This window comes from Larus michahellis, chromosome 1, assembly GCF_964199755.1.
Source record: "Larus michahellis chromosome 1, bLarMic1.1, whole genome shotgun sequence".
Taxonomy (NCBI): domain Eukaryota; kingdom Metazoa; phylum Chordata; class Aves; order Charadriiformes; family Laridae; genus Larus; species Larus michahellis.
In genome coordinates this window covers 190,193,544-190,205,822 of record NC_133896.1, presented here as the reverse complement: position 1 = coordinate 190,205,822, position 12,279 = coordinate 190,193,544, and the positions used below count along the sequence as shown (strand labels likewise).

Below are 12,279 nucleotides of genomic sequence, written 5' to 3'. Positions count from 1 at the left end.
AGTAGGGACATACCTTCCAACTGCTACTTCCAGAGTGTATTGTACTGCTCTGTATTTCTAATTAGAGCCATTTCAAAATACAGAAATAGGAAAAGAAAAGAAACAGGACAAACCCCAGAGTTAGTCTAAACAGAAAGTGCACCACATGTGAAAGCCAGCGTAGACCAGATTTTTAACAGTATCTATCTAGCTTTATATTAGTTCAGATCTAGTACACACACTGCAGAAGACCAAGAAACTGCAATTCATTACTCCAGACATAAAAAAGTGGCACCTCAGAAGAGCCTACTGCTGTCCATTAGCTAATATGGAACCACCAGAGATGCAAAGGTTTACAATGTAAGAACTAAAGGATTTCTTCCAACTACAGCAGGTCTTTGAAGCAAGTTCAGTTAAGACAAAAGAAAACACACAGAAAATCCAGTCAGAAGTCTAGAAATTACACGATGCAGAAAATATTAAATTACTTGTCAAATTTGATCTCTTTTAGTTGCTCTCAGTGACCTGAAGAGTCTATGTGAAGTGCCAAATTACCCAGAATATGTACAGTCCCTGCAGCATCTTCAAAGATCACAAAATATTTCAGAGTCATTCTCATTCATTTTCTGAAAGACCATCAAAAAGATGGTCGCTACAACATAAGGATCCCAGGATTAGAGGACCGCACACAGAATACATTTTAGGGCTTTAAATGTGCTCCAAAAACCAGAAAAAGAACCTTAAAGCCCCAAACAAAACCCCCCCACCCTTTAGAAAAGAAATCCAACAGGTTTATGTCATTTATGCTCCATTTTAGGCAAGTTCAGTCCTCAAAAAGGGTATTGAATGAGAGCAATAGTGCATGAAACACTTTTTTTTAATCCATATTTCATTTGCATAATTCTTCAAATGCATCCTCCCAGATGCAACATTAGCAATGCCATCTGCACTTCCATACCAGCTTAATCTTTGGCCCACGGTTCAAGCTGGCATATTGATTCTGTTACATGGTGCGCTTTGCAAAAGAAAAAGGAACAAGATCCCCAATGCTTTTCACAGAAATATGCCAATTATAATTTGAAGACAAATACTGGTCTGTGAACATAAGAATGAATGAATTTCAATTTCCTGTGACTGTCTCTTACTGCGGATTGACTGATGTGCACAGACATGTAAGTTTTTATTGAGTATTTTTCCATGGTTGATATAATTATACTGGGTTTTTCCCATGTGGACTTTCTGGCATCAAACAGGGTAGCAGCCTTTCTTTCAGTTGGGATATCCATATAGTTTTGCTCTACTCTTCAGACACCTGTTTTCACACTAGCCGTAATTGACTATGAAATTTGCTGAAATTGGCTGTGGAGCTCAAAACATACCAGCGACAGACATTTAAACACAAGAGTGTGGCTACAGGAACATGGTGTCTGTAAGAAATCTGACTGGGATTTGGAATATTTGTGTCACATTCATCTTTACAACCAAAAAAGTCAGGCAAGAAAAGCACATTAAAGTTTATTGTTGATTGTACTGCCAACGCCAGCTTTAACACAACAGCAACACATTTTAGCCATTTTGCATTTAAGCAAGTTTTCATGAAAACTCACTGACTGCATGTTATGCTTGCTAATCTGAAGCAAAAACAATTTTGACAGGGTCTATGCTTATTCAGTGCTTCATTCCAAACATTTCTCATTTCACTCACTACCCTTTGCTCCTGATTAATGTAACAGCTTCTACTCAATAGATCCATGGTCCTTGAATAACATTTTCTAGTTGTTAAGAAATGCAAAATTTTTAATTGGTTAAATAAAAATTGGACAGCTAAGTACCTAAATGTTTCGAGACACTGGTATTACAGATGGTAAACCAGAAATAAATGGGCATCTTCTAGCTATCACATTCTAATGACTTTCATTCTGATGACAAATACTCCACATTCAAGTCAGTATCTGCACTTACTACAGCTTAAGCTACCACTTTTGAAGCAGTATTTTGTATCAAAAGGTGTCTTGGGAAGTAAAATGCCATGGGATTTGCAGCAACCATGCAAAAGTCACTGCACGTATACTCTAAACACATCTTCACACCTGAAATCTCTCTCTTTTGTCAAACATTCTGAGGGTGGGGCACAGAGAAATGAAAAAGGATGAAATGAAAAAGGTACTACTAAAATGCTTGCAACATTCTTGAAAACTTGCTCCCTCTTTCCACACTTGTAATCTATGAATTATAAAACCCAGCATTTTGAAAATATTGTAAGTCATACACACGAAAATACAATTTTTTTAAAGTGAAAACCCAATAACACGATTACATTAGTTTCAGAGAAAGGGATCACAAATGAAAAGTGCCTGGTTGTAGTGTAAGAGCTTGCGTTTCTGGACACAACTGAGATAGCCAAGCTACTTGTACCTTAGTATCTCAATGCTCAGCCATTAAATCCTTAAAATAGATTTTAAAAAGGACGTAGTCAAACTTACTAAGTATTCTAACTGTCCTGTGAGTTGCAATTCTCCCTCCCTCATTTATTTGATAAAGCATGACTCTGCCATCACAGCAGTTACTTGCCAGCGTATGAAGATCAAAACATCAAAAGCTGGTCACGCTGTAGTTTTTCTACGCCACAGAAGGCAGAGGTATCAAAAAATATTACTATTACTTGTCTCCTGGGGACACCAAAACCTAAGCACTTGAAACTGAGATGCCTTCTGCAGACAATGAGATCTGCTCTGCACACGTCTTCCTTCCCTCTCTCTAACATCCAGAACGTGACTGGGTAATATCAGTAGAAAAGCTTACAGCGCATGGGAGTTACATGCAAGGCAGTCTGATGAACTTATTGTACAGTGTATCACTACTACGTCCCTTAAGTCTAACATGTAATTTAGGACATATGACCTTGAATATCCTATACAGCTACTGAGCTGAACTTAAGGCAGGCCAAACAGTTGAAATCCAGTGAGAAAAATTATAACCTTACTGGTACACTGTTTGGTGTTGTGGCCTTATTAAGCTTTAATACACTTAAAACACACACATATATATATATACACACACACACACTTAATATATATATATACACACACACACACTTCAAAGATATACTTCAAGAAAATGTGGTGAACAGATGTGTTTATTGCTAAAGTGGATCTGTTCAAGTGGACAGAGGAAGAATCGCCATTCATATAAAACTATATTCACAGCAGAGACCAATTCAAGGAGAAAAAAATAAATAAATTAGTCTATCCCAAAAGTACATGGGAATACACAAACATTTTTTCCAGTGAAAATCCTAGAGGGGAATACACAATGTACTGTACTGCACTCCATGCTCTCTTCAGCAGACCCACAGCTGAAATGGACACGATAACCCTGTGATGAGAACTTAAATTAGTTCTTCAATCTTATGAAGAACAGAAGATGTTCAACTGAAGAAGTTCAATCGTATGCAGATAGACACAAAAAAAAGTACAACAGTGTTACATATGCAGTTAACAATAAAAGAGACCCAAAAGCTGACTTCTGAGTCTTCTGGCCTTTACAGCATTCAGTTTATTGAAATCGTGCATACTAGAATCGTAACAAATAACTTTAATTCCAACTTACCGACTGAACTTTCTGTGAACACTGTTAAGGTCTGTCCTCCCACACTTTGCAAAAGAAATGGATGTTCCCTTGGTGCACTGACTGAAGCAGGTTTTCCTCCAATATCATTGATGCTTGCAAGCTCTTCGTTCAAAGTAAACGACACCTAACAGCCACAATTACCACAGTGTTACTAAACAGACTCAATTACACAGCCTTACAAGTTATGGGGAAACAAAAAAAGAGAAAACACAAGCAGTATAGCACATTTCCATTTCAAAAACATAGAGAGTGGGATAAGAGTCTCACTATATTGATCTCTTGTTGAAATAGACAATTCAATGCTTTCACGTACTTAATAAAAATTACTTATGTTTTAAAAAAAATCTGTAAATTACTTCCTCCTGAAGTCAGAGAACAATTTTATTTTACTTATTAAAATGTAAGGCATGATAGGTTTTCAGACATTGTTCAGCATGAGTGCTTTAAAATGTTTAACACGGCCAGCTGAGTGGCAGGAAAAGCGCCAATGTACCACAGCAAGTGCTATTAGCCCAGGGATTCCTGAAACACATGCAGCCCAGGAGAGGTTCAAATACATCTCCTTTGCTATGTTTACATTGTATGCCCAAAACAGAAGCTGAGGAGGTTCCGGGGGGACTAGGTAACCAGAATCCCTAGCTGCAGGACACAACAAGAAACCTGAAGAGGGATATTTCAGAGCGGGATTGCGCACTTTTCCTGTACGTTCCGCTCAGCCCCATTCTGCCATGCAGCAACAGGGTCCTCGGGAAGCCACCCATTCTCAGGGGGTTCCTCACTGCTTGGCTCTACACCGACTGCAAAATGAGCTTCGTGGCTCTCATCAATATCAAAATTTTGGTGTGGCGCTCACAAAATTAGGGAGGTTGGCTCATATATTCCAACCTAGAAGAATCCAATCAAACATCCAAACCTCCAGTAGAACCCTCTCCACCAAAAGGAGTTTGGCCAGGTTATCAAATGGCAAATGCAGCCTGCTTCCCTGACATTTTTTTTTGTCCGTAGTTTCTTCCAATTCAGTGACAGACCTACACGATATTTGAAGTAACTGTAATTAATACAACTTCCTTTATCTCCTGTAAAAGATATGGGAAATAACTATTATTCACCGAGGCTGCTAATTAAAGCAGCTAACTTTGCATGCACAAAAACCTTCCAATTGCTTTATATTTAGTGGAACCAAATTCCAAATAAAAGACTTCCTGAAATTGCAAGCCTCCATCTCCAACTTCTGTTGCTTTATCATCCTCCTCCTCAGTTCTCAGACAGCCTTTTGCACTAACACATTTCAAAACGTTTCGAGAGAAGGTCACTACTACAATTGCTTTTTACAGATGGCTAAACAAACTGAGGGAACAAAGAGACCTGATGAAAGTCCCAAAGTAAATCTATGGGCAGAGCTACGAACAGAATTCTCTCCTGATTCTGTGGTAGAATGCTTCGTTACAGGTGTAACAAAAAATGCGTGACATGAGAAACCAGCATGTTATAAACAATTCTTAGAATTCAAAATATAACACATTCACAGCCTTTGTATTTAGTAATTACTTACTTCTGTTCTTCCTTGATTTCTGCAAAAGAAAATATTCAATGTTTTAGTTTCCATAATCTAATTCCACAAGTATTGTTTCCCTTTTTTTATTTCTACTTTTTCCCTGCTTTTTTTTTTTTTTTAAATCAAAAAGAAAATTCAAATTCTAGTTTTGTTACTCATCTTCACTCCTGAGCTGTTCAAATTTTTTTTGTTATGCTGATGCCCAAGAATAAATGGGAAAAGTCAGCAGGTGAGAACAGAAGTAGCAAAATAGCACATGTAAGTTAAAGAACATTCTCCAGTTAGATGTGCATATTTCTTGGGTTTAAGAAATCAAATATCATGTAAAGGGATACAGCCACTCCCCAGTATAATTTCATATAATTTATATTCATAATCACTATACAAGCAAGTAACATTCAGATATCAGAGAAATATGCACGGTGTTTGCAAGAAACAAGATTATGTATTATAAAAGGTGCAACATAATCTATTTTACTGCAGGTAACTTTCAAGAACTGTAACCAATAAAGGTACAGTAAGAGCTTACTTGGCAATCCTTAGTTTTCCCACTTCACCTCTTCCTGAAGCTTTATTCCACTGTTGCGACAAGTATTTGGGGACCTAAGAAAAGACGACAGATTTCAAAAAAAAGCAGATTTAAAACTTCTATATAAATTGTGTATGTGTATATACTTTAAATACTTTTACCCTGACCACTTCAGAATACAGTACGACGTAAATATAGTAGACAATATAGAATCATAGAATGGTTTGGGTTGGAAGGGACCTTTAAAGATCATCTAGTCTAACCCCCCTGCAATGAGCAAGGACATCTTCAACTAGATCAGGCTGCTCAGAGCCCCGTCCAACCTGACCTTGAATGTTTCCAGGGATGGGACATCTACCACTTCTCTGGACAACATGTTCCAGTGTCTCACCATCCTCAGTATACAAAATTTCCTTCTTCTATCTAGTCTAAATCTACCCTCTTTCAGTGTAAAACCATCAGCCCTTGTCCTATCGCAACTGGCCCTGCTAAAAAGTCTCTCCCTATCTTTCTTATAAGCCTCTTTTAAGTACTGAAAAGTTGCAAAGCAACCCCAACTCTCTCAGCCTGTCCTCATAGAGGAGGTGCTCCACCCCTCTGATCATCTTCGTGGCCGTCCTAGAGACCCGCTCCAGCGGGTCCATGGCCTTCCTGTGCTAAGGACTCCAAAGGTGGACACAGTACTCCAGGTGGGGTCTCACCGGTGCAGAACAGAGGGGCAGAATCACCTCTCTCAATCTGCCGGCCACGCTTCTTTTGATGAGGCCCAGGATACAGTTGGCCTTCTGGGGTGTGAGTGCACATTGCCAGTTCATGTCCAGCTTTTCATCCACCAGTACCCCCAGTCCTCTGCAGGGCTTCTCCCAATCTATTTATGCCCTAGCCTGTAATTGATACCAGGGGTTGTCCCAACCCAGGTAGAGGACTTTGCACTTGACCTTGTTGAACCTCATGAGGTTCACACGGGCCCACTTCCCAAGCTGTTACGTATACATTCCATTAGGGAGAGCAAAAAGAATAAAGTAGCACAAAAACAAGGCCAGTGTAGAGTCCCAGATTCCCCAAATGAGGGGAAAATCTTATAATACCTTCAATCTCAAATACTATTATCCAATCATGAAAGGCAAAAAGAGATAAGCATCATATTCTTAATGTAAGGAGTTTATACACTAAGTATTCATTAGAAATTATCATCTCTTTGGGGAAAAAAAGATAAAAAAAAAAACCAACCAACCAAGCACAATGATAAGAAGTTAGGCAATTACAACTCAGAGACCAAAAGGTGATGTGAAGGGACGGCTTAGAGTTTGGGAACCTCAGACACACTGAGCAGCAAATAGCAGCCCTACTCCCACCAGATGTCCACTTCTCCAAAAGCAGAACTACCCTAGGCCGATCTGCCCCCATCACTCATTCCCACCCCTCCACTGCACTGGGAAAAGTTTTTGTGCAGCTGGTCAGCGTATAGAAAGAGCACACTGATCTGGCTGGGAGGTGTGGGGGACTTCCACGGTTTAGCTGTGCTGATTTTGTATTTAGTGGATGGAAAAACCAAACCAGCTCACTTTCCCAACCCATTTTCCCAAACGGCTGCACAAAGCAGAGGTCAGTGCAGGGACAGGAACAAGCAGCCCTGCTTCACCTGATACATCCAAGGAATAAAACATCCTCCAGCGATGATGACTCACCTACATACAAATTACTTCAGTTACAAAGGTTTTGGTATCTGCAGCATCGGTGACCATGGCTCATCATGGATAGTAAAGGCGCCTACGTAACCAACCAACAAGCTGGAAGCTGGCTTTCCAAGCGGATCCGTTTTTCCTCTTTTTCCCAACAACGTAGCATTAGCTGAACTCACAGCCTGCCTCTCCACTCTCTGGCCAAAAAAGTACCAGCTAACTACTGCCAGGTAAACTAGACCCCAGCATCTGGCACTTCGACAGACAGCCTCAATGCCTTGTTGCTGCTGCTGTGCCGCATTCTCACACTCCTCAGACTCCCAGATGTGTCCCAGATGTGATGAAGCATGCACACCTGTGTGCAGCAGCAACAGCACTTCCTTTTTCTGGAGATAGTAATGCCAGGAGAAGGTGTCCAGTGCTCAGCAGAGTTACTCCGGTTCTCTTTAAAGACCAGGCAAGCTCAAAGATGACAAACACCACTTATTCTGTGAAATCAAAAGGTTAAGTGTTTGTTTTGATATACGGTGCTATTGCTGATGAACACCTATAAATCTGAACACTTTATGAGTGCGCAGTTCCCCAGGACTTCAAAAGGTGAGCTGCGCTGGTGGCTGCTGCTGCTCTGCTGCACAGAGGAGCTCCCAACTCAGCTCATGTGTCCGTGCATCCAGCCCTGGTGAGGCACTTCAAGCTTCTCAGTTTAGCCCCAGAGGAACAAGGAACTTCTCTACCTTCTCTGCTCCACCACATGGCATCAATTCTAGCCATGTCTACCTTTCCTTGCAAGAAGCCAGCTCAATCAGCTATAAGCGCCAAGTGCAGCGTTTTGCAGATCACGTAGATCTGCAGATCACAGGTTTTTTCCCTACCATTCAGCAATTACAACTGTCTTTTCTATGATGGCTTTTTACAAAGACTGAACATGACACATTAGTACAACAAATGTGAGATTGGAGCAATTTCCCCCTACACACAAGCTATTATGCACAGAAGTACCATGGCACATCAAGAGATGGAATACAGACCTGAGGCAGTAAGGACAATCTCACATCTGACTATTTAAAACTAACTGTAACATATTCAAGTGTTATGGAAATTACAGATTTTTTTTCAAAAGGAAACAGCTGAAAGCAGTCTAATAGAAGCTACTACTTCCTATAAACCCCTTTCTTTCTAGTAAGGAAGCAGCAGTCACTGGGAGAACATAATCTTGAAGACCTACAGTAGTCTAAGCATCTCGCAAAACAGTGACTTGCTAAAGGAAAAATCATTTACTGTTCCAACGCCACATACTAAAGAAGTATTCAGGTATAGGAATTTTATATCTTTTTTCTTCATATGCTCATGACACATCAGGACAAGTCTATGTTGTTTTATTTTGCAGCAATATTCTTTACTGGTACAGCAAAGTTTATTCTGGCTCACACAATTCACAGCTACTGAAAACATCTGTGCCCACGTAGAAAAATGGTGTGAGAGACAGCCAGTGAGAAAAATAAATGTACTAAGCTATGCCTGTGGCATTTTCTGTTTCAAGCAGCAAAGAGGCACGTTGTAGTCTGATTTTTGTCTTGCACAGACTAAAACTAAGACAAGTTTCACTGCACAGCTGAAGAGGCGAAGAGCCTGTTCCAGGAACTTGCTGACAAACAGCAACCTGCTAGCTTCTGAAAGCTCAAAGGAATTAATGTTAACCTTGCATTTACCTGTTCTTCAAAAAAAAAAAAAAAACCAACAACAACAAAAAAAAACAACCCAGAAAACATGGTAGTGGTGCTTCGCACTTTCCTTTAGTCTCTACTTTACTTTAGTCTCTGCTTTCCATAAAGTACTGTGGAATAGCTAGAAAATCCAGATGTCCTCCAACTGCTCAACCAAACTAAATGTCAGTCCAGGTCAAAAATGCCACAAATGCACAACAGAAAGCCATGAACTGGCCGATACATATTTTTTCCAGTTTCCAAAGTGGTAGTTTTCTACAGCAGATCTTGTGCCAGATCAGACGTCATTTTCTTTCTAAAGCCAAGATAAATGCTATGACATGTGCCCCAGGTGACTCAATAGAAATATTATTATGTGCTCGCACCTAAGCAGTATCTAATTTATATTGCCAGCTAATAAGGTAGGTGCACATTCAGTATGAATGGACAAGGAGTGAAGGACTCTCATGCTGTTAAAATCACCAACTTGGTATATAATTCAGTCAGACAGGGAATTTATTCAGATTAAGAGGTTGCAGATCAATCATACTTCTTTCAGCTGCACAGTAAACAGTCTCAAAGAGTGCAATTAATCATCTTTCTGCTGGACTATCTGCGGTCAAGGGCTACGCTGACAAAGAAAAAGGGTTACGAAGGACTGTGATCAAAGGATTACTTCTAGCTATACACAGATACTTCAGTTAAAACCAGATGGTACTCATAAAACCACATGCTAAACTCTGTAGCTCCATGCTAATGACATAAACAACGACAGGAAAGATTAAATAAAGTCTTACACACTGTAGTCGTATTAATTTGCTAGTTCCTTTTAATTTTAGCATAATAGAAGTTTAATGTACAGAGAACAATCCATTTTCAAACTCTTAACACTAATTGAAAGAACATATAGAAAACAAGAGTGACCTGCTTTTACAGGGCAGAAAGAATTTTCAAAGATCTCACAGCAGGATTTTGAAAAATAGATACCCACAGAAAGACTGAGTTGTGGACAGAGTAGCAACCATACGGCAAGGCTACTGAACGTTTTCAAGACAAGAATCATAGAATTGTCGAGGTTGGAAGGGACCTTTAAGATCATCGAGTCCAACCTTTAGCCTACCCTGACAAGAGCCACTTCTAAACCATGTCCCTAAGTGCCCCATCTACCTTTTTTTTAAACACCTCCAGGGATGGTGAATCCACCACCTCCCTGGGCAGCCTATTCCAATGTTTAATAACCCTTTCAGTGAAAAAATGTCTCCTAATATCTAATCTAAACCTCCCCTGACGTAACTTGAACCCGTTTCCCCTCGTCCTATCACTTGTCACCAGGGAGAAGAGGTCAGCCCCCATCTCTCTACAACCTCCTTTCAGGTAGTTGTAGAGGGTGATAAGGTCTCCCCTCAGCCTCCTCTTCTCCAGGCTAAACAACCCCAGCTCCCTCAGTCGCTCTTCATAAGGTTTGTCCTCCAGACCCCTCACCAGCTTTGTAGCCCTTCTCTGGACACGCTCCAACACCTCAATGTCCCTCTTGTAGCGAGGGGCCCAAAACTGAACGCAGTACTCGAGGTGGGGCCTCACCAGTGCCGAGTACAGGGGGATGATCACTTCCCTAGTCCGGCTCACCACACTATTCCTGATACAGGCTAGGATGCTGTTGGCCTTCTTGGCCACCTGGGCACACTGCTGGCTCATATTCAGCCGGCTGTCAACCAACACTCCCAAGTCCTTTTCTGTCGAGCTGCTTTCGAGCCACTCTGCCCCAATCCTGTAGCGCTGCATGGGGTTGTTGTGTCCCAAGTGCAGGACCCGGCATTTGGCCTTGTTGAACCTCATACCATTGGTCTCAGCCCATCGGTCCAGCCTGTCCAGATCCCCCTGCAGAGCCAACCTACCCTCAAGCAGGTCAACACGCCCACCCAGTTTAGTGTCATCTGCGAACTTACTGAGGGTGCATTCAATCCCTTCATCCAGATCATTGATAAAGATATTAAAGAGAACCGGCCCCAGCACCGAGCCTTGGGGGACACCACTTGTGACCGGACACCAACTGGATTTAACTCCATTTACCACCACTCTCTGGGCACGGCCATCCAGCCAGTTTTTTACCCAGCGAAGAGTACACCTGTCCAGGCCATGAGCAGCCAGTTTCTCCAGGAGAATGCTGTGGGAAACAGTGTCAAAAGCTTTGCAAAAATCCAAGTAGATAACATCCACAGCTTTTCCCTCATCCACTACGTGGGTCACCTTATCATAGAAGGATATTAGGTTTGATAGGCATGACCTGCCCTTCACAAACCCATGCTGACTGGGCCTGATCACCCTGTTCTCCTGCATGTGCCGTGTAATGGCACTGAGGAGGATCTGTTCCATGACCTTCCCAGGCACCGAGGTCAGACTGACTGGCCTGTAGTTCCCCGGATCCTCCTTCCGGCCCTTCTTGTGGATGGGTGTCACGTTTGCTAACCTCCAGTCAGATGGGACCTCCCCGGTTGTCCAGGACTGCTCATAAATGATACCAAGTGGCCTGGCGAGCACCTCCGCCAGCTCTTTCAATACCCTTGGGTGGATCCCATCCGGCCCCATAGATTTGTGCACCTCCAGGTGCTGAAGCAGGTCCCTCACCATTTCCCTTTGGATTACGGGGGCTTCATTCTGCTCCCCATCCCTGTCTTCTAGCTCAGGGCTCTGGGTACTCAGGGAACAACTGGTCCTACTGCTGAAGACTGAGGCAAAGACTTCATTAAGTACCTCAGCCTTTTCCTCATCCTTGGTCACTATGTTGCCGGCCCTATCTACTAGAGGACAGAGATAATCCTTAGTCCTCTTCCTATTGCTAATATATTTATAGAAGCTTTTTTTGTTGTCCTTGACAACAGAAGCCAGGTTTAGCTCCAGCTGGGCTTTAGCCCTCCTGATTTTTTCCCTACATAGCTTAACTACCTCTTTGTAGTTGTCTTGAGTGGCCTGCCCTTCCTTCCAGAGGCCATAGATCCTCTTTTTTTCCCTAAGTTGCAACACTAGCTCCCTGTTTAGCCAGGCCGGCCTTTTTCCCCGACGGCTTGTCTTCTGGCACATGGGGACAGCCTGCTCCTGCGCCTTTAAGACTTCCTTCTTGAAAATCATCCAGGCTTCCTGGGCTCCTTTGCCCTGGAGGACTGCCTCCCAGGGGACTTTGTCAACCAGGCTCCTGAAAAGCCC

General features: G+C 41.9%; 1 protein-coding gene across 1 annotated transcript in view; it reads right to left on the bottom strand.

Annotated features, from left to right (window-relative positions):
- GTF2F2 (general transcription factor IIF subunit 2) overlaps positions 1 to 12,279 on the bottom strand; it is a 96,092-nt gene that overhangs the window by 79,672 nt on the left and 4,141 nt on the right. Inside the window, exons 2-4 of the mRNA XM_074565185.1 lie at positions 5,694 to 5,767; positions 5,162 to 5,180; positions 3,589 to 3,733 (exon numbers count right to left, since the gene is read on the bottom strand). Coding sequence (XP_074421286.1) covers positions 3,589 to 3,733; positions 5,162 to 5,180; positions 5,694 to 5,767 — 238 coding nt within the window. The remainder of the gene's footprint in view (positions 1 to 3,588; positions 3,734 to 5,161; positions 5,181 to 5,693; positions 5,768 to 12,279) is intronic.